The 23,469-nt window shown below is 39.9% G+C and overlaps 1 protein-coding gene across 1 annotated transcript; it reads left to right on the top strand.

The window, feature by feature from the left end:
* The first annotated feature begins 8,532 nt into the window (after nucleotides 1-8,532).
* Nucleotides 8,533-10,744, top strand: LOC145776998 (meiosis-specific nuclear structural protein 1-like). The gene has a single exon (XM_082588263.1). The coding sequence runs from the start codon at nucleotides 8,565-8,567 to the stop codon at nucleotides 10,056-10,058; it is 1,494 nt and encodes a 497-aa protein (XP_082444389.1). The 5' UTR covers nucleotides 8,533-8,564; the 3' UTR covers nucleotides 10,059-10,744.
* The last annotated feature ends 12,725 nt before the right edge of the window (nucleotides 10,745-23,469 follow it).

The following is a 23,469-nucleotide window of genomic DNA, read 5'->3' as shown; positions in this document are numbered from 1 at the left end:
TGTTCGATAAAATCATATTATAGTCTTGCACTATGGGCTTGCATAATTTTAAGAGAGGCACTGACTCCTATGTAAAGCCCACACATTCCAGCCACATATGCATGTTGCAGTCATACACGAGTTTTCAAATTTTTTCAGTTTGAAGCCGAAAACAAATTGATTAAGCTAGTCCCTAACAGAAAACAAACTTTGAAAATCTGTATTCAATTTTCGGTTGAGCCTAGCGCCACCAATAGATTACCTTGACGACAACTGAAAAATTCAATAATTTTGCTACAGGCAGTCAGGCACAGCACATAGCATTACTGTAGCAATCTACCAAAGAGAGAAATGGTTTATTTTTGCTTGTGGTACAAACAAAATGCAAATATAAGAAGTTTAGATGTATCATATTTCATCCTTTTGTTTTCAAATTAGGTTTTTGTGTGACTACTGACTACTACACCTGTTCAAAGCATTTCGGAAGTTCAAATACTTTCACTTAAAACCAGACATGAAAATCAAAGCAGTATTTAAAACATATGGCTTTATTCAAGTTTTTAACCCATTTACAGCCGGTGTCCTTTTAAAAGGACATCGTTTTGAATGACTCAGTATTGCATCATTCTATTTTGATAGAATCATTTTGGACTTGCTAGTGGTTGTTTAGGGTCTGTTTTGGAAGGTGCTGATAAATATTTAAGAACAGCGTACTTTTTCAGGATTTTGTGAAAGTTTGAAGATTGTTGAAAAATGAGAATAGCCAGAAGAGGTAAAGTGAGGAGGAACATGCAAGTTTTAGTACCTATTAGTAATAGATATGAATTATGTCTCTTCATAGTTTGACACTCTATAATATTGTGCTTCCTGCTACACTCTAATTTGTGTAAGGTTTTGCTTCTTTTGTTTGTTTATTTTGCTTTATATTTATTGTTACCTTTTAAAAGGACACCGGCCTCATGGCCAAATTTTTTTGGCTGTTTGTTACACTAGCAAAGGATATTGAACATCATATAAAAGCAGCACATTGTGCCTATGGAAGACTTAATCATCGTGTTTTCAACAACCATGAGCTCTATCCGCACAAAAATTATGATCCTCTGGGCAGTCATTCTATCCACCCTTATGTATGCTTGTAAAACCTGGACATTATATCGCCGTGACACCAAACGTCGTGAAAATTTCCAGCAGAGGAAACTGAGGCAAATGCATTCGTTGGGAAGATTGTCTCAATGTCTCACCAACGATGCAATTTTTGGTCGCGCTAGGTTGCCCAGTTCAGAAGCCACCATATTACAACACCGCCTTCTCAGGACATGTCATGCGAATGGACCCAACGAGGCTTCCACGAATTTATGCTTTATGGTGAACTAGAGCCAGGAAAGAGACCCCCCGGAAGATCAAAAATGAGATACAAAGATCAGCTGAAAGTCTTCCTCAACCATGCAAACATTGATCTGGATTCATGGGAACAACTTGCTAGTGACAGATCACTCTGGAGAAAAAGATCTAAGAAAGCCACGGAAATTTTCAAAAAAAAAAACAGGATACAAAAAGCTCAAGAAAAACAAAACGCTAGAAAAGCCAAACCTACCACGTCCCCCACCTTCCATACAATGTGACTTTTGCCCACGACTTTTCCGTCATAGACTGGGCCTCCAAAGCCAAATTCGATTTGATGACAAAATCAATGCTCGGACATGAGCTGGAGACGACGACGACTGTCACTGGCGTATAGCTAGGGTTTGTACCGCCAGGGAGGACCATGATTTTTCCACCCCTGATCGCAAGCAGCAGTCAGGAAATAGATTTCAAGCCAAATCCGTTTCAAAAAAGATTTTTACTATGCTTTTTTGTCTACATGTAAAAATTCTGCGGTCCACAAGCTGCCGACTGGGGGGGCAGGGCTGCCTACTGGGGGTGACCGCTGACCGCCCTCCTACTAGCTATGCCGATGGTTACCGTGAATATAATATGATTATACAATAGTTTTGAAACGTCTGTCAAGAAAGATCCGACAAATTTCTACCGAAACAAACACCTACTTCTGTTAAAGTTATCGTGAGATTTATATTTGACCATGTGGCGGGTGTCCTTTCAAAAAACCAAAAGTCACCAGATTTTTTTGATCTAATTAGAAAGTTATGACAATACAACTTTGTGGCTGAAATATCATCTAATGGGTTAAAAGGGTAACAAACAGCGTGTAACAAAAAAATGTTGTACGTATTGAAGAGTTTTTCAACTGCACTTGGCAAACTTTGGTGCGCTGATTTCAAATCTGAATCTGAAGCCAGATTGTTTCTACCGGTATCACATCTAGTTTGTGATGTACTGAGCACTGCCTATATTTGTATTTTCACTAGAATTTTCGTAATGGTATAAATATGGCCAGATATGCCAATAAATATGGCATATAATATAGGGTTGATGTGCATATTTGTGATCATCTAATTCTAAGCAATTGCACCCACTTCACAAATTTGTAAATATTTTGCAATTGAAAATAATTTGACAGAAAAAAATTTGGCTCAATAGCGTTGCCAGATAAGGAATTCTACTCTAATTTGAGAAAAGTTTAAAGTTGTTGAAAACAAGAACTTGTATAACTTTGGAGTTTTTTTTAGTCCTAGGCAAAGATCAAAACTCTAACCTTGTTTCTAGCTCTAACCCTTCCTAACTTTCATCCTAACTCTGGCAACACCTGATTTTAACCATGGCAAAAAGGGGGTAAAAATATCCACTTCCAAAAAATTTAACAGAATATTAATCAATAATGTTATCAGATTGATAGACCGGAGCCGGTCAAATAGCCACTGCCATAATGTTATCACAACTTGTGTAAGTTTTATCTTTTTAAACTAACTGTGTGACTTATCTTTTTGTTTTCAAATTAAGTGTTTAGAAAAACTATGCTTTTTTATAAAAAACAATCAAGACTGGCATCTTGAAAAAAGGTTCTTTAAAAAAATTAGTCTAGCAGACCTAGCAATCTTGTGAACCAAAGTTATCCCATATTACGGTACTTAATAATGAAGCAAGTATTAATTCAAGTGTATTAATTCATGTCTTAATTCAAGTATTAATTCAAACAAAAGACCAATAATTTGGTGTCAGCTTATTGGGGGTTCGGGTTGATTGTTTTATGACTCAGGGGGTACTTAGCAGGCAAAAGGTAAAGAACCCCTGCTCCAAAGCTTGTAATAATGTGGTGGTTTTGTGCATGATAAAATCACAACAGCATATTTTGTGATTGCTGTTTTTAGGTTCAATTCCGTCCAAGCGGTTAAACTTTAACCACACAAAAAGTAATGGAATTATCCTCATGAAAGTCAGGAAACCATTTTTTTAATAAAGGTAATTATTCCTAAAAATTGATTTCAAAAGTAAAAACAAGTGACGTAGTTAGCGCAAAACAATAAAATTTGCACAAGCTGTGAAAACATTACTTATCAATGAACTGTTAATTTTTTTCTGTAAAATCCTTTTGAAGCGCAACCTATTTGTGTATTGGTCGGAATTGCCAGTAAGATCAGAAATTTACGCATGGACTATAATTACTTTAAATGATTAATGCTGATACCAATTACCTCCATCCATTATCACAAAAGCCTCAACTAAAGTGTTCAAACTGAAAATCAAGCAGATTGATACCAACACCTATGATGTCCCGAAGAAGCAAAATGCATTAAAGATAAGATAACCTGTAGAAATCCAATAAAATTTGTTTTATTTTGAAGTATTTGAGTTTAAATTTGTTGCAATGACGACATTTACCCACCAGTTCAGAGCGTTTGTTCAGAAGGTGGTTACAATCGGCCTTTAGAATGGCTGGTTTGTCAGCCAGACAGAGGCCACAATTATTGCGACCACCTCCACTGTAAGGCCGAGTGGCGAGCATAGCTATGGATGGACCATGTTATTTTAGGATCAACACCCCTGTCCTTAATGTCCCAGTCTGTTAACTGTCTTAGATAGTTCCGTGCTGTTTCGTTTAGACCTATCCATGAAGGAACATTTGTAGTTGGAGAAACGTTTTTTAAAAGCCGTTTCACAACAACCAATGTAATTTAGAACCTTTGGGCCGTTGTCAATGGTGGCTTTGGTAATAACGGCCTTCTGCAAGCATTGCTCATTCAGAGGACAATCTGGCTTCACCCTGCAATTGCAACCAGGCTGAGATGATTTATTATCAGCCTGCAATATTGATTTATTGTGAGTGGATATCATGCTTACAACATTTGCAGTAAATTATAGCTTAGCTTAATAGTATTATGGTAATTCGCTCTGCTTGGCTTTTTGCTTGGCGTTGAGCACTTTTTGTAGTATTAGTGTAATAGTATTTATTGTTTATTACTGAAAATATATGTTTTCTATGCCGTTGGTTAGTTAGGTGTGAAAATCTTTTACAGAAATTGAGAAAAATTGCATGTTTTTCTCTGTTTGGCAAGGGTATGTGACCAAGTGTTCTCCAGGTCCGCTACTGTATAGGGTAATTTCAGTGAAATCCACTCAATACTTTTCTTTGTAACAACACGTGTTGGTTTGTAAGGATAATCAAGTGATTTCATTAGTTTATCTTTGAAGTTTGTTGATTAGCCATACGTGCAATGTTGCTTTGATTGGATTTTTAAGCGTAATGTTGGAATAACCAAAAATGTTTTTTTTTTAAATCCTGCAGTGATCATAAAAAAACAAACCCATATTCGGAATGAGTACCCCCAAATTTACAAAAAGCAACCACACTAGTTTTTGAAGATTTTTAAAGATGAAACTTTGTTGCACAGTGTGCTTAACAGTCACAAGAACAAAATACTCAAAATTTAATAAACAGCTAATCTCAGTCAGTGTTATAATCACACGAGGGTTGGACACCAACAAATGTCTACTTTGTCTAATGGCATTTCTCCATACCACCCAGTCCCGAGGGTCGACTGAAACAAGATCTTCCAATCACAGATCTTCCCGAATGTTGTCAAGCCAACGCTTCTTAGGACGCCATTGAGGGTCATGTGTCCATACCAACGCAGCCTTCTCCATCTTATGACATCTTCAAACTGACTATCTCAAACAATTGGGGACGTTATAAGATGAATTGTGTTACAAAGTAATGTAGCAATATAAAAGCATACTTGTGGTGCGGCAAAACCTCTACAATACCCTTGAATTTGTCAATTCAGTATGGTGCTCTCTAATTCTTCTATACAAAATATCAGTGTTTGCATCACGCTTTTGCACATAGTCATTCGCATAAATCGTAATGACAACTTAACTGTATTTTACGATAAAGCTTAAACCAGAAAAACTGTTTCTGACTGTCTTGCAACATATTGATGAGTTTTAATCAAGTACTATACAGTATATATAGAAAATACAACTTGGGTAGAGAGGTAACTTTTTTAAACCATAAACAGACATAACCCAGCAACAACACTACATTTAACATTATAAAAACAAAAAACAATAAGCTAACGTATTCAGCTGGTCAAACAGCCCTTTTCAAGCCTCCAAGAAAAATTTTTTTAAAAAGAAATACTAAAGAATAATACACCATCGCAGGGCTACTTAACTGGCGGGCTGCGGTCCGAATCCGGACCTTCTGGGTGTTGAAGGTGGACCTCGGGCTTCTGGAAGAATAACCTCATTGCCACATTTTAGAGCCTCTTTAAACAGATTTCCATTAGGGAAAAGCATTTTTTGTGATTATCCAAGGAGCTGGGGGCTTTGCCCCCACACCCCCCAACGCTTTGCCGTCTTTTCTGATATGCAATCCACACAGCTACACTACAAAGAAACACAATACATTTTTTCCTTTTTTATTTCTTTGTTTGTGTCAGACTGAAATCCAAGTTGTGTTATATACTACCTGAAAAGTGTTTCGGTGCGCGTAGGTGACTGGTTGTTTAATTTTCGTGGTTGCATATGAAATATTCACCGGACCGCAAAAATATTCAACTTGTCAAAATGGACCTTTGCTAACATTAGTTGAGTAGCCCTGCACTATCGTATGTAATCTTGAGTAATTTGCTTGAGTCCTTTTCTGAAAAATTAATTAATTTTACCTTTCAAATGCTTGACCTGTTGTGCTGCGTAATTTTCAGATATCATTTAGTGTGAGCAAGTTAAGCAAGTTTCTCAAATGTTTAGATTTGTCCATATTTGTGTTGTGATAGTGTATTATTCTTTAGTATTACTTTTTTAAAATATTTTTCTTATAGGCTTGAAAAGGGCTGTATGACTTGCCAAAAACGTTAGCTTATTGTTTTTAAAATGTTAAATGTAGTGTTGTTGCTGGGTTATGTCTGTTTATATAAAAAATAATATTTTTGAATTTGGAGTGCCAAAAATAAAAATTGATGTAAATAAATAGACAATTTTTAAGCAATGTAAATTTAATCCTTTTTAAAAGCGACGTTTAGGGTTAGAGGAGATTTTGGATGAAATTTACAACAACAAAATTCACCAGAGGTCTTAAATTATATTGTTATATGTGAGAACTAGGTTAAAGTTGAAATTAACATTCCTTCTAATGTTGTAAGACACACACCATTCTTTTCTGGCCTACGCTTTCAGCATAAGACACTTGCCAAGTCGTCATTATGATTGTGTGCAGGATTAAAATAGTGATATTAAAGAATGGACAGGGCTTGACTACAAAACTGTAATTAAAATATCTCTAAACATAAAAGCTTGGCGCTTTTTTTTTGTAATAAGTGATAAACGCTGACTTGCATTTTGACTGACTTCATTTGAATATACAGAATATCATTTGGCAGGTATGAGTAAAAGTTGCAGGCTTTTATCAAACAGACACTGTAATTCTATGAACTTCCACTTTCTTTTTTTTTTTTTTTTTAAAAACTTCCACTTTTAAAATGATTATTATCGACTATATTATTATACTGTAATATTATTGCTGATTGTTATTATATTATGAATGTGGTAAATTGTTGTTGCTTGAGTAAAAACGTTTTTACTAGTGGTAGTAGGCCTATGAGACAAGTCTCTACGAGTCTGCAAGCAAGCAACCCCGGCAACTGAAATTGAGACACCCATTTGTACAGGCCGCACAATTCTTGGTGAAACCACTGAAGACCAATCTATCAGTGCACTACCTGGGCGGACAGCCAATGGAGCTCGGAGTGGAAGCAAAACTCCAAAGTTTCATCTCTGTCACTGGTCCCAACCCAACCGGAATGCATTTGCCAAGGAAGGTCTGGGTGCGGCTCAACCGCTTGCGCACTGGCGTTGGACTATTCCACTCCAACATGCACAAATGGGAAATGGCTCCATCCTCGATCTGTGGATGTGGTAGGGAGGAACAAACTACAGACCAGGCCATCTGCAACTGTGCCATCCACCAAATAATGTGCGTGGTCTGTGTGAACTGTATGACGAATCAATTCAGTGGCTGCTCGGCATATGCCAAAACATGGAGACCGAGTTGCCGCCACTGCCCAAACCTGGTAAAAGGCAGAGAGTGGCAATGAAAAGTCAAACCATGAAAAGTCAAACCCCTCAACCCCTGGAGTGGCAATGAAAGTTCACACGAAGAAGAAGAATGAGGTTGCAAAAAACAACTTTCACTGGAAAGCAACCTGGTTGAGGGTAGTTGGTATTGCTCGAGCACTTGCTAAACAATTTTAATACTTGTTATTATATTATTCGTTGTTGTAGTTTGAGTAAGATCGGGACATCACACACAAGGTCAAGGGTTAGTTTGTGACCACCTTGGTTGTGTAGCTTATATCCGGACTGGATATTTGGCCATAATTTGAACTATCATGCAGTTATCTCAAGGATTTTCTTACCATCCAGCACGAATAGAGGCACAAATGCTTGTCTTGATTTGCGCCGCTATCTTTTTCTGTTTGCTGTATCTCCAATTTTTTTGTAAATGAAGTGAAATGTCTCCAAATTTCATCAAACAACGGACAGATTGGCAGCCTTACTGCAAACCTCACATAGTTGGATTCCTGAGAGGATGGAAAGATATTTCGTTAAAGTGTGAGGGACGCATCCACTTATCATTAGCAATGGGCTGTTAATGTTACTGTCAATGTTGCAAATGTGTACACTTTGACCTCACGCAGGTGCACAATACTAAGCAGTGGGATAGACAAGTGCAAAGGCTGCTTTGCATTATTTGATTAAACGATGGTTGTTTCTTATGCAGTGAATCTAGGTGTTGGCAGAACTAAGCGGTGCTAGCTGTGTTACGTAACGAAGAGTTAATTTATCTATTTAATAACTAGTTGTCAAAGACCGAACACTTTATGAATGATCCGTTATCATGTTCCGACGCCTTTGGCATAAATCAAAAAAGATTGAGTACTATTCGAGCTTTCATATTTTTAATCCCTTGTAAACCCTGCTATTCTGTAATGGAACTCGGTGCTGGAGAAATCATTGCAACATTCGAATGCCGCGCAGACTTTCTCACCGCTCGGCCACGCAGCCGACAAGAGCGAGCAACGTAAAGTGACTTTTCAGTCATATTTATGCTGCAGTCGATCAATCAGAAATCATTCACCATATTTTTTTTCTAGGTAATTGATTAAGTGTTTGTAACGTAAGGCTGCAGCATGTTGGCATCACAAAGACGCTCGACTCTGACCCACGCAAAGAAAGAGAAACAAAATGCCGAGAACAGGCAGAAGGAGATGGCAGAGGAAGAGTTTTTGAAAAATATTCGTGATGATGCTTTATTGAAGGCAAACCTTGCCAGTGAAGAACGTGTAGCTGATAAACGTTTCATACGCCGGTTGCAGCGCGAAGAACAAGAGCGGACAATGGAAGAAGCGATTTTAAAAGCTGAACAAAATCGTAGACAACAAGAACAGCAAATGATTCAAGAAGAACGACTTGCAAAACAGCTTGAGTTGATCAAATTGGAAAGAATTCGCGAAGAAAAGATGCGACAGCAAATACGTGACAACAGCTTGGAGTTACGGGAGTTGGAAGCGAAGTTAAAAGCAGGTTACATGAATCGCGAACGCGCAGCGCAAATCGCGGAAAAAGATGCAATTAAGATGGAAGTCATCCAGCGAGATGCGCACATAGCCAGCACAATGAAATTCGAGCACGAACGCGCAGAAAAGGCTGAACGAGAACGCGATCTGGAGCGATGGCAGGAAGGCATCAGATATCAGCAAGAACTTGAACGACAACTTGAAGAAAAGGAACAGAAAAAACAAGAAGCTTATGAAGAGTTTCTTAAAGAAAAATTGATGGTTGATGAAATTGTGCGAAAGATTTATGAAGAAGATCAAAGGGAACAAGAAATGCGGTTGAAGAAGCAACATGCTACCCAACGCTATATTGAAGAATTTAAGCAAAAGCGAGAAGAATGGAAGAGGTTAGAACGGGAGCGCTTAGAAGAGGAAAATAGACGTATTTCGCACTTTGCTGATCTTCAACAAGCTAGAGAGAATGAAAGAATGCTGGAACAACAAGAGCTGGAGAACGCCAAGTCCTTGGTGCAGCAACAACTGGCAAACAAGATACACAAAGAACAAAAGGAAAAGGAAGAGAGAGAACAAATCCTGCAAGATTTATATCTGGAAGAACAGGAGGAAGCAGAGAGGAAGAAAGAGAAGGAAGAGCAGGAGCGCAAACTCCGACAGAGGGTCGATCTACAGATCACTCACAAGAAGCAGTTGGAGTTCAAAGAGATGCGAATGAGAGCGGAACAAATAGAAGAAGACGAGTTCAGACGACAAATGTTGGCCAAATTTGCTGAAGATGATCGTATTGAACAGATGAACGCACAGAAGCGACGAATGAAGCAACTTGAGCACAAGAGGGCGGTCGAAGCATTGATTGAAAGCAGAAAAGAACAATTTAAAATGGATCGACAAAGAGAAGTTGATGAACTTCGACTTGAAGAAGAAATTCAAGCGATGAGAAGGCAAATCATTGAAGAAGAGCGGCAGCGATTGCTCAAAGAACATGCTTCTAAGCTGCTTGGATATCTTCCAAAGGGCGTCCTCACTTCAGAACGAGACCTGGAAATGTTTGACAAAGCTTTTCAAGAGGCATACAGCAAACGGAAATCTGATTCGTTTTTCAGCGAATAATTCTACCGGTGATGTACATTTTACTCTTAACTTTTTATTGGTGAAATGTTAGTTGTGAGCGCTTTTTGTGTCCGTGGTTGGTAGGCTAATGTTTTTCGATACGGATTCGGACAATGCTGTTGTGGTGTGGATTTATTCCAATGTAACTAACATGATGAATGTACAACAATGTAACCCTGTTTCATGTCGCAAAAACCTTTCAATGATACTTTGATAACAATATACAGCACAACAACGGTTATCATTCGAACTAATTTGGATCGAAGGTGGACTCGTTGAGTGTTAACTGTTTTTTAATTTGAATAATGAAATAACCAACTTTCTATTGTAAGCTATGACGGTTTATCCAACTCCGCATGACATGCGGTAAAATAATATTTTTCGTTTCAAATTTTCAATTATTCTCTTCGCTGTCAAATCCGTCATCCTCTTCTGGGGTGAACCCGCATTGAAAGACACTGATTGTGTCATTCCCATCTTTGCTCAATGGTCCGGAGAGGCGGCCTTCCACTGTAATCAAAATTGACGATGTTTTGATTATTTTTTCTAAATTCAAAACGCTGACTTCGACTTTGAAGTCAAAATTTATCAACACGTCACATTTTTTGTAACATTAAATGTGCTGGGCGTAGTAGGCTAAACTCATAATTGTATTTATTTGGTTTTTAAAATCCTATTCAAACTGCCATGCGTTATCTGTCTTGTTTGCGTGGGAGTGAGACATGAACTTTCTTTAGATATTTCTTCTTGTGGCTGCGTTGTAGTTAGGAACAGTAATCCGCCATCATAGGTTCACCCAGTGTCTTCGCAACGTATTTGCATGGCTTCAATGTTCCAACCATGCGCTTCATTTCTATGCCGAAGCCGAAGTCCGGCCGAAGTTTTGTGGAAAATTGTCCAAGAGTAGATTAGGGTTGCCATATTTGATGATGCACAACCCCTGACAAATTTGTCTCAGTCGCATTGGTTGGTTGGTTTTGAATCTTTATTCTCGGTCTGACAAAGCGTTGATAGGTTATTCGTGGTAGTTTCGCGTACTTGTAGAGGCTCTTGACTCAGGGCAGGTTACCGAGATTGACAGAGTGAAGTTTCCCGATTGTTGAAGCGTTGTTGCCGGGAAATTAATCCATTCACTAGGTGCCGCTGAATGGAGAGCAGTCCTGAAATGCGTTGCTCAAGCGCACACCCTGAGAGACAAACTTGCGCCGCGTGATCTTTAACCGGTCGCGTAACCATTGAGCTAACGGGCGGACAATGAATTCTTGCGTGCCAAACACGTATAAATTCAGAATAGCACATTACCGCCATCGCTTTTCGTGATAGGATGAAAAGTAAGAAACAAATATAAAACAGCAAGAAGTCGTTGCGTTTTACTTCACCAAGTGCCAGTTTTCAGCTGAACAATAACGTTGATGAAAATTGTATAGAATTATTTTGTCACACGCTCCAAGAAAATTGTAACTTAGCCTACAGATTATAAACAATACACTATCTTGCGACGCATATTTTTCCTGAGATTTAATGTTTGTCAACAAACTTTTCATTTGACTTCACAGCACTTGCAGTAACATTAACTTACAACATGAGCAAGTGTTAACTAAAACCATGAAAATGGGAAGGCAATAATTGTGTGTCTGACGCTCCTTCGAAACCGTGCAGTGTCTCGCACAACAAAAGTGCAACGAATGAAACTCAATTGAAGCTTGAACGTAGAAGTAAAACAATTTATAGTCAACAAACTTAAATACTTGAAATTCATCAATTAACGCGCTTGGTAGATCTAGTTTCAAAATCCAGGCCATTTAAGCAAGTTTTAACACTTCTTCCTAACACAAGTTGGAACACTAAATTTCCTGACATGTCATGAAAACCCCAGAATAGGCCTACGTATATAAAGTGAGACTTTAAATTCATCCCACGTCCAAGCGATTGAAAACGATCTAACATCTTTTCATAATGTTTAGTAGTCAGGACATTTAATAGGCTTATGGCCAGAACCGTGTGGTCACAGCGGTAAACCATAATTCTTCGTGGGAAAATTGTAACATAAAGTTCCCGGATCCGTTTGTCTGTACGTAATGACCGAAAAATAAACACACCTTCGAAACGTCTATTCAAAGTGTATTCCAGTAAAATTAGCCCGTGGCTATCGAAATGGTGCAACGCCGTACACCTAAAAACTGTCACTACAATACAAATTACTTGGATAAAAGACGGAGAGTTTGTCCAGCTAGCAAGCACCAAATAAACCAGTTAAATGTGCGACCGACTTCCAACAAACAACTTCAAGAATGAATCAGAAAAATTTGTGATAACTCAAAGGCACGCCAGCAGTAGCGCGACACAACAACATGTCCAAACAGGTTTAAACCGGTCTGACACGAGTCTTACGGACGATGGTGCAATTTTGGCTCATGTTTTAGGAATTTCCATGACGTAATATTCAGTAGACCCGAACGGTTTCTACATGACGTTTGACCAGGCGAACAACCGTCTGTAACATAGCGGCCCCTAGTTATGACAGTCTGACATGGCATAACTAAAAAAGAATTGACGACAATTGTGAGCCAATGAATAAAAACACATGATACACAAATTGTTTGAATCACTCACGTTTAAGTTAATACGCAAATACAAAGGGCATGCAAAGAATGAACAACAATAAGAATAAACACGACGATACATGAAATTGGTACCATAGGTATTAGGTACACGCAAAAAATGATGCTATAACCAATGATTGCGATAATAACCGACTGTTCTGGGCTCAGACAAGTGTCGGCCACCGCAGACAAAACCAGGCTCAACCCCTAACACTTAGGTGTTCTTTACGGGGGCGAGGCACGAAATATCCCTCAACACATAGTCTACTTTCACTTTCCCTGTACTCTCATCATAGTTGCAGACGGCAACTTTAGCTCTACGAACCACAGGCTTCCCTTTCCTAATTTGTGGAACTACCTCATGCACCCTCCCAAGTTGATACTTCCCACGTTTACCAATGTCCTGGAGAGAATCTACCACTACAAGTTGACCAGGCTCCAAATTCTCGGCCATTTTTAGCCATTTTTTCCGGCCCTGAAGACCTGGCAAGTAAAATTCGATCCATTTACTCCAAAACTGATGAGAAAGTGACAAATTGAACCGATAATCCCTTCTTAATTGGTCACGATCATGTGGTTGCCCAACAGCACAGTATGGGTCTAAGTATGGGGTCAAAAGTGAGGCAGGGGTGATGACAGTAAAATCCCTAGGGTCGTCACTCAAAGGTACCAAAGGGCGTTCGTTCACGATCCGAACGGCACTACTGGTGTACGTAAGCAGTTCAATAAAATTGGGCTTACGACTTGAAGAGTCCAAAATGTGAAAAAATGCGATTTTAAATTGTTTAACCATTGCCTCCCAGGCGCCACCTTGCGCCGGAGCATACGGAGGTATAAATTCCCAGTTTATCTCTCTCTGTCTCAGGGCGTTGTGAAATTCAGCTGATCCTATCAACTCGGGTAACTTCTTAGATGCTGCCTGAAAGGTACTTCCATTGTCGGAATAGATAGCATTAACCTGCCCACGTAAATCTGTAAACCTTGTAAAGGCAAGTAAAAAATCACTCAGCGACAATGACGTAACCAGCTCAACATGAATAGCGCGAGATGCCATACATGTGAACAAGAGTCCCCAAGCTTTTTTGTGACTTCTACCTTCAACGAAAGTTAAAGGTCCAAGATAGTCTAAGCCGCAATCAAAAAAGGGTTTCCTATGCGCAGTTGTGCGAGACAAAGGTAAATCAGACATGAGCTGCCTTATAGGTCGAGCTTTCTCAATCGCGCATACACCACAGTCATTAAGATACCTCTTCACGGAGGCATTACCATTAGCGATCCAAAACTTCTGTCGCGTAGACAACAAAGTGTGCTGTACTCCACAGTGCGCATTTCCATTATGATGCGACAGTACAACAAGCCTAGTGAAGGGGTGCTTCGAAGGCAAAACAATCGGATACTTTGCTTCATGAGAGATCTCGGGAGAATTACTTAAGCGCCCTTCAATGCGGATTACACCAGCGTCATCTACACAAGGTCTGTACTTTTTAAGTGAACGTAATTCTTTCAACCGTTCCTTCTCACGTTGCGAAGCGCCAACACTACCTCGCTTTATCACTTCCTCAAGGGCATCCGGCGATCGTTTGGTCATTAAATGTACCACATCGCCATACACGCTCTTCTGAACAAACTTCACAGCCAACTCTGAAGCACTGTTAAGATAAGATGCATCCAGTTTTGGCTTCACAAAGCTACGCTTTCTCGTTTTACAGCACAAAAATTCAACAAAAGCAACCAAATAAGCGATTCTCTTTTTCATAACATACAAAGAAGGTGCGGCCTCGATCAATCTGTGAAGACCACCCTGTCCAACGTCAAGCGACTCCTCTTCGTCACGAAGATATAGGCTATGGACAGGTACTGGAGTGGCATTTTCTACAGATGGAATTTCCTCACACTGGTAGAGAAGACTAGAACCATTTAACCACAACTCTCGAAATTCTTTCTTTGTAATAAGATTTGGCCTTGTGCCAACATCAGCTGGGTTCATATCGGTAGGGCAAAAACGCCAATCCTGGGCTCCAGACAACAATAAAATATGCTCAACTCGACGCGTAATAAACTTATTCAAACGTAAATCAGGGTTTTTAACCCACTGCAACACAGTACGAGAATCACACCAAAAATACTTAAGGCAGTCGGGCATCTTCAATGCCTCGTAGGCCTGCTTCACGAGTCTTGCTGTATTCAAAGCGGCAACAAGCTCTTTCCTAGCTATCGGCCAAGAAAACTGATTTTTTACAACAATGGTAGATTTACCCAGAACGAAAGACACACTCGGAACTCCGTTAACCAGTCTACGTAAGTAAACAACAGAAGAGAAAGCTTGATTCGAAGCATCACTAAACCCATGCAATTGATATGAAACAATATCATCCGGACTGCACACACCAGAGTTTGCAAAATACCATCTCGGTAACGAAAAATCCTTAAGCAAGTCCAAAGAGCGAAGCCACGACTCCCATTCTTTAACAAAGCTATCAGGGACTTCGGTGTCCCAATCAAACTTGTCTATCGCTAATTGCTGAAGTATAAGGCGTGCTTTTAGAAAAAATGGCGCTCCAAAGCCTAGCGAATCAAAATTTTGTCCAAGCTGACTGAGCATACTTCGGCGCGTGTGTTTAGCTAAGGGCTTTAAGGAACATGCGATACGCATCTCGTCAGACTCGGTTTGCCACACACAACCCAATGTCTTCGCTGATGGCAAAGTCATATTTTCAGTCTGAAAGTCAATGTCACGAATCAAAGGTGAAAGCATCTCATTATCCAAATTTGACAAGACAATCATAGCCTCCTTGTTAGCACTCCACTTACCAAGTTTAAACCCACGGCTATCAAACAAAGCAATTGATTCATGAGTGATTTGCTGAGCTTCCTCTAAGCTATCAGCCGAAAATATAAAATCATCCATGTACATATTATTTGCAATATTGCAGAGAGTCAATTCACCAGCACTGCTGGGATTCTGCTCGATCATTTTCTTTATAGCCAAGCAAGCGATATACGGGCTACTCTTTATTCCCCAAGGGTGTACACAAAAACGAAATGGTACCATCCTACCATTTTCAAGGTCATCATCTTCAAACCACAATATACGAAACAAATCCCTTTGCGACTCAGGTAACTTTATTTGAAAGAAGCATTTAGTCACATCAGCCATGAGACCAAATCTACCAAGCCGAAATCTAGCCAAGACATCTACCAGAGGGTTTAACAAGTCAGGACCCGAAAACATTACATCATTAACACAAGTTCCTCGAAATTCAGACTTGCCATCGTAAACAATGCGCTTTTTTAATTGTGACGTAACAAAGTATGGTAAATACCATTCAAATCCCTTGACATTTCCTGCTTCACCAGTACGCTCAATATAGCCATTTGATTTAAGATCTTTCATGGTGTCAGTAAGGAAATCACGAAGTTCAGGTTGTTTTAAAGCTTTCTTCCTTAAAGCAGCAACTCTATCTGACGCCAACACAAAATTGTTAGGTAGATCAATATCTTCCTTCAACGGAACAGGTATCTCAAATCGACCATCTTTCAACTCAATATTCGGTTCAACAAGTTCTCTAGCCAACTTATCATTGCGAGACAATTCACAGGTTTCATTTTGCAACGTCAAATCCTGAATGACTTTATTCAGGTCTGCTATTTCCATATCACGAGACTCAATTTTACGCTGAAAGCCAGAGATGACATCCGACTCTGAAGACGTCTGCACTCTGCACACTTTAGCAACGCTTTCATCTAAGGGTGACTTACCACCACAAGCCAACCAACCGAGAGGAGTGAGCAAAGCATGTGGTTCACTACGATTTTCACCAACACGCTCTTTTTTTGCACACATCAAATAAGCGTTGTCGTTGCCAATCAGTACATCTACAGTACTACAATCATTCAAATGAAACATATTCACGTCATGAAAATGACGGAAACCATTTAAATCTTGTTTATGCGGTAAAGTTTTAACATCATCAGCCCAAGCTGGGTTAACCACCGAGGTTATATCACAAAACAGTTCATCTGTCTCTAACGACTGGATGTTGAGTTTGACAAGGTCAGCACAAGTAGCTTTCTGACCAGCCAGGGTATCCATTTTAAACGACACTTTATCGTACGGTTTAAGATCAAGTTCACACACCAAATCACTCGAAACAAACGTCAACTGCGAACCAGGATCATGCTGACAATACACCAACTTCGATTTGCCAGTCATTGGATTCAAAACACGAGCAGCAGTAACGCGGTTAAAGGCTGCTTTAACATTTCCAATCTTAACATTACGCACAGGAACTCTGGCACGAGCATCATCTTTCCCAACCGAATCCAGAGAATCACGTGACGTCACATAAAAATCATGCAGAAGAAAATAGTGTTTCCTATCGTTGTTAGGCCCACACTTACGACAGTTATTTGCATGAACGCAATCCCTAACCATATGCTGGCGCAAACAATTCAAGCATTTGCCAGCTTTCACAATGACATCTCTCCGATCTTTAGGTGTCAAGCGCAAAAATTCTTTACAATTAGACAAAAAATGATATTCAACTTGACCACGTGACGAACAACAAATGCATGCCGGTAGGTTTTTACGTCTGGCTTCACCACCGCGCGGTGCGCCAACAACAGTCGAGTACTGCGAACTCCCTGACATCACATCATCATGGGGTTTTACGGACGTCTGCCTAACCGGACATGAAGGCAATTTTCCTTTGCCAAACTTTTTAAATTGCTGCGACTCACCAGAATCGCCCATTAGCATAATGCTAAAATCAGTCGACTTACGCGTTTCCTCCCGTACTACAAATTCAAACAAACTCTGAAAAGTAGGCTCATCAGTGCCACCATACTGATCACCTAAAAAGTCAAGATAACGCTGCTTAGCGTCAAACGGGAGTCGCTTAGCCAAATCCAAAACAAAACGTCCTTCTAATTTATCACGCTGACCATAAGCTTGCGCATAAAGCAAACACTGCGATAATTCATCTTTAAACTCTTTCAGATCACTGGAAGAGGTCGAAGTCAATTTGCTACCATAGCGATACTTTCTAATTTCTGGTTCTGCAAAAAGACCTCCACGAACCCCAAAACGCTGGGACAAGCGAGCTAACGACATTTCTATCCTGTCTTCCTCTGACAAGCCAGGGGTGTCAGAAACCAAATTAGCAATCGTTTGCGCAGCTGTCCTAACACAAGCTGCTTGTAACAAAGTCAAACGAGTCCCCTTAAAGGGCGAAGCTGCCATTAAGGCCGTAACACGATTTTTAAAGAAGATAAATGGCATATTATTACCATCGTAACCAATCAAGGCCGCCTTATCGAAAAACGTCCTACTATTTTGGTATTCAAAAAAGCAATCCTGCTGTTGAGAACTCGATTTAGCGGGAGAAGACAAGCTATATCCCTTAAGGGGCTGAGTGGGCTCAGTCACATGCACAACCCGATCACGATCCTCACACACGTTAAAATCAGGAGACGCGATACGCCTCTCACAACCACCCAAATTACGTGTAGCTGGGCGATCCACAACTAGCGGCGCAGAAAACTTTGAAGGGGGCAAAGCATTACTGCTAATGGCGGCCCCGTGACCTGTACGCTCTGGGGGAGGAGTTCGGTTGTAATTCACAGACCTTGGCTCTACAGCATTCGGAAGACCCTTAGCCGCGGCCCCAAGACCTCCTGAAACAGCTGGAAAACGTGTGGATTGCCCTGGTCCACTCACAGGTTGAACGGGCGTTTGGAAAAGGTTATGTAAATTAAACTGCGATTGATGTTCATTTCTGGAATGCCTAGAAGAGCTCTTCTTAGAGCTACGCCGGGAGCCCGCCTCTGATCGATATTCAGCTAAAACTACCTCTTTTCGTTGTTCAGCCCTCAACTGAGCGTCTTTGAGTGCGAACTCAGCAGCTCTCGCTTCGGCTTTCGCGGCGGCCTCAGCTGCTCTCGCTTCGGCCTCAGCTCTCGCGGCGGCCTCTGCAGCTCTCGCAGCAGCCTCAGCTCGTATGGCCTCAGCTCTCGCGATGGCCTCAGCAGCTCTTGCTTCGGCCTCAGCTTGTATCTGGAGCTCCTCCCGTTTTAACTGTAGGTTAATTTGTGTAACTATCCGTGACGAGCTCTCAGACATCCTAGTGCTTACGTTTGAGGCGCTATCCTCAGGATGTATGTCAGCATCCAACCTATCTGAGAACTCACTTTCTTTTTGTTCGAAGTTATGTTTTAAAGAGTTAAATTCGGGATCTACCCTATCACGAAGTTCTGCCAAGATTGCAGAGTTAAAGATTTTAGTCAAAAGAGCATGGAAATGCCGTAATTCTTCTTCTAAAGTAGATAAGTTAGATCGAAGAATTAACAGTTCCTGCTTATCACTCAAAGAACCTAGGGCTACAGAAAGTTCCCCAATTTGAGTCAAAATATCCCGTCTAAGATGCCGGGCCTCTCGAACTGACTTAGCCTCATCGTTATTGGGTCCCTCCCCAGAATGGCCTGCCCGACCGCAAAGAACATCATCAGGCTTAAACTCAGTCGAGTCTACGGCGGTCGAGTCCTTGTCGCCACCGAGTGTAGACATATTAAATGTTGGGGCTAAATTTAACAATTAAAAAAAAAATGAAGTTACACAAACACACAAAATTATTAGGCTACAGTAGTTATAAAAAACTTAACTGCAAAGACCGTAAAAATACAAAAAAGAATTTAAATGCACGATACCGTAGCTGTACGAGTATGAAGTCCTAAAGTCCACAAAACTTGCTTGGATTCTTCCACTTGAATCTACAAGCACAGATGGATTGTCTTTTAATCTTCTTTCTTGCCAATGAATGTCAAAGTTATTTTTCTTCTGTACCAAACTGAGAAGAATTGTCTTTACTTTTCTTTGCTTCTGTAAGAGTGTAGACTACCAACCAACAAATCTTCTTTTATTATTTCTTGTACTTCTAATTAGTTCTTCTGCACTAGCTGACAACAAACACGTCGTTTATTTTTATGCCTTCAAGTGCTTCTTGGCCTACCAGCTAACAAATTCGTTTTTTATTTTTCTTGCTTTAATTTCTTCTTGACCTACCAACTGACAAGAACTCGTCTTTTATTTTTTATGGTCACAGCGGTAAACCATAATTCTTCGTGGGAAAATTGTAACATAAAGTTCCCGGATCCGTTTGTCTGTACGTAATGACCGAAAAATAAACACACCTTCGAAACGTCTATTCAAAGTGTATTCCAGTAAAATTAGCCCGTGGCTATCGAAATGGTGCAACGCCGTACACCTAAAAACTGTCACTACAATACAAATTACTTGGATAAAAGACGGAGAGTTTGTCCAGCTAGCAAGCACCAAATAAACCAGTTAAATGTGCGACCGACTTCCAACAAACAACTTCAAGAATGAATCAGAAAAATTTGTGATAACTCAAAGGCACGCCAGCAGTAGCGCGACACAACAACATGTCCAAACAGGTTTAAACCGGTCTGACACGAGTCTTACGGACGATGGTGCAATTTTGGCTCATGTTTTAGGAATTTCCATGACGTAATATTCAGTAGACCCGAACGGTTTCTACATGACGTTTGACCAGGCGAACAACCGTCTGTAACACCGTGAGTGTGTAGCCTACCGACTGCTGTCTCGTATTCGTCATCAACCAATATTCTGCAGTCAGTGTTGGGCGCGATAACTCATTTTTCAGTTAAGCGATAATCGATAAACGAAAAATGCCTAAAGCGATAACGATAACCAAATAAATCAAAAAAAAGTTAAGCGATAAACGATAAATCATCGCCGATAATGTCCGATAACGATAATTTTTTTTTCTTGATTAGCGCTGCCCCATCCCATGCAGCACGAACTGTTTTCATCAACATGACGAAAAATCGAACATAATATACTGTAAAAACAGTGGTTCTTAAACTGGGGGGCGTGTGAGGCTCACAAGGGGGCGCAAGAAATTGAAAAACTCTGCATAAATTATAACTAAACATGTCTTTACAACTACGCTGGACACTGTAGACAGTCAATTGTTGAAGATGACACTTTGTGTTGCAGTGGCACAGTGTTCGTAGAGCGTGTTGTTGTCACATCTCACATTCTTTGTGATGTTTTTTTAGACGTTGCTAAATGTTTGCGCGACACCTCTCTCGTAACACAACGGCTTTCTGACACAGCAGCCTCGAGCTTTAGTTGTAATAATAATGGCAACCACTGACCAACAAGTGACAGAGGCTAGAAGTACAACAGTAGCCTATTCCCAACTCTGATAGTAGGCCTACCAAACGAAAATTATATTTTTTAATTTTAGCATTGATTTAATTAGGTTTATTTTTAATTAATCAGTTCTATTGACATAAAATGAGTGGAAAAAAAGAAAAAGTATGATAAAAATTATCTGAAGTTTGGCTTTATAGATGCTGTAGTAAATGACCAAGTTGTACCACCGTCCACCAGGTACCACAATGCGTCATATGTTTTTAAAATCTGAGCAACGACGGTTTGAGACCAACTCGTTTGCAGCGTCATCATGAAAAAAAAAACACCTTGACTACCAAAGTAGGCTATACCTTTAGCTATTTTCCAATGCAAGAAAGACTTTTCTAAAAAATGAAGATCGCATGTAGCGAGTGCTTTCGCCAATCGTCGTCGGCGGAAGTTGTAAAAGCGTCTTTCAGAATTTGGCATCGTCGAGTTGGTCTACCTCGTGGACATTTTCGAAGTCCTTATTATGATAATTTAAATCTGCTCCTGTAGGGCAAGAATACAAATCGCATCAAAAATTATGATGCCATCTATGCTTTCATAGCAAAACTGGGGCTGTGGCATCGACGAGTTCAAAAAGGAAACGCAGCTTCATTTTCCAACCTTGATACTGTCCTTGAGAAAAACACCAAATTGAACTGAAGGTCTCCACAAAAAAGTTACATCCTTCGCACTAATGCAACTTACCTGGAAATAAATTGCTGTTCTGCTTAATGTTTAATGATTTTGAAACAAGGTGGGTTGCGAATTTTGTTAGAATTGTAAAAGGGAGGCATGTCTCAAAAAGTTTAAGAACCCTTACAGTGTAAAGGGACAAAACTTTTGTAAGTTATGCATGAATAGAATCGCAACAGCGGCAGTAGATATCGAATCTTCAACCTCTTGATCCAGAATCAAACCACTGAGGTAACCGCGTGCTTATAATTATACCTTCAGCTACCAGTTGGATGCTTTTATCAATTGAGTTACACTGCCGCTTACGTGCAGTAGGCAAAATAATTAAATCAAATGAAAATAGCATAAAAAATTTCAAACTTTTATTTTGCTTTCTACGGGCTGTTTACAGCAAAGTCATCAATAATTAAAAAAATTCCAAAAAACGCAAAATGCTTGAAAATTTGTTAGTAATCTTAAGCGTTATTGGTAGTAAAAATGTGCATACCGTAATATGGGGTAACTTTAGCCTTCTGGGGTAACTTTGGTCCACATCTGAATTTTTTTGTTTTTTGCACAACTCCAGTTTTTCTGGCAACTTAGACAATTATAACCTTTTGTTTCTGATTTTACATTACATTATAACGTATTTCTAGCTGTTAACATTGTTTTTGCGATATCTGCCGCTGAATAATTCCATCAGAAAAAGGTTAGAAATTTGAAACCAAATTTCTGAGCTGTCTACTTTCACTTCTGCAGTGAAACTGAGTCAGTGTGATAAGTTATTTTTTGCATTTTTCTCATCCTAAAAGAAGTGTTATTGATAATATATAAGCAATATTATGATTGTGTTACATTAAGAAGCAATCTATGGGGTGGCCAAAGTTCCCCCACTAAATCACATCATTTCGGGGTAACTTTGGCCAGTGGTCAAATATATGTTTAATGCGGTACAAAGGATGTTTGTCTAAATTTAAAACCTTTTTAAACATATTAGTGTCAGAAGTGCTTCTCTCCCATCTTCAAGAATGGCGGTGTGGAACAAGGTATAGGAAACAGCTCCGCGAAGAAGCGTCGGTTGACTGTTGAGCCAGGGAAAAGCGTTCGTGGGCCTGTTGACGAGCAGGACACAAGTGATTCTGATGCCAAGGAAGGCGGAATGGAGCCTCCAAACGCAGATGAACGGCACAATCTCCTGGACACAAATGGTTCTGTTGCCGAAGCAGTAGGAGTGGAGCCTCCAAATGCAGATGAACGGCAGGATTTCGTTTCAGGGCAAGCCGAGACCGACTACGATGATGAAACCATTGAGGAAGAATTATCTGATTCCGGATCTGACCCTGAGTGGGATCCCAGGAACCAACCCTCTCACTCCCGTAATAATCTTTTCGAAGTGTTTGAGGATTAGAGTGTGTCATCCGGCCATGCTGGTATCTTAACCTTTTATTGTGTCTTCAAATTGTATTGTTTTTGAAAAAAGGCATTTCCCGCTTCGTTATATCGCACCGGTGTGATTATCAGAGACCTAGCAGTCTTTAAACACTTTTTTAAAACTTGGATGGTGGCCAATGTTACCCTAAGGCGGTTTAACATTGACATTCAAGGCATTTTATATACATGGCCAAAGTTACCCCATCCTGGGGTAACTTTGGCCACCAGTTATTTTTTAAAAACTCCTTTGTTACGTTGAATTTTCAGTATCAACGTATGTAGCGCTTGTGTCAGTTCATAAGCCCATGTTTTGGAATAAAATTTCACTTTCTAAAGATTAAGTATTCTGTGATAGCATTCAAGAAACAAAAAAAGTGGACCAAAGTTACCCCATATATTACGGTACTGTGAAATGAAATCCATCAAGCTTGTCAAATTAGTCGTGTTTGTTCAAGAACAATAACATAATTATCGTAAT

Source organism: Aplidium turbinatum, chromosome 9 (genome assembly GCF_918807975.1).
Source record: "Aplidium turbinatum chromosome 9, kaAplTurb1.1, whole genome shotgun sequence".
NCBI classification, from domain to species: domain Eukaryota; kingdom Metazoa; phylum Chordata; class Ascidiacea; order Aplousobranchia; family Polyclinidae; genus Aplidium; species Aplidium turbinatum.
The sequence above is the reverse complement of the archived record's forward strand: the minus strand, read 5'-3'. Positions and strand labels throughout refer to the sequence as shown.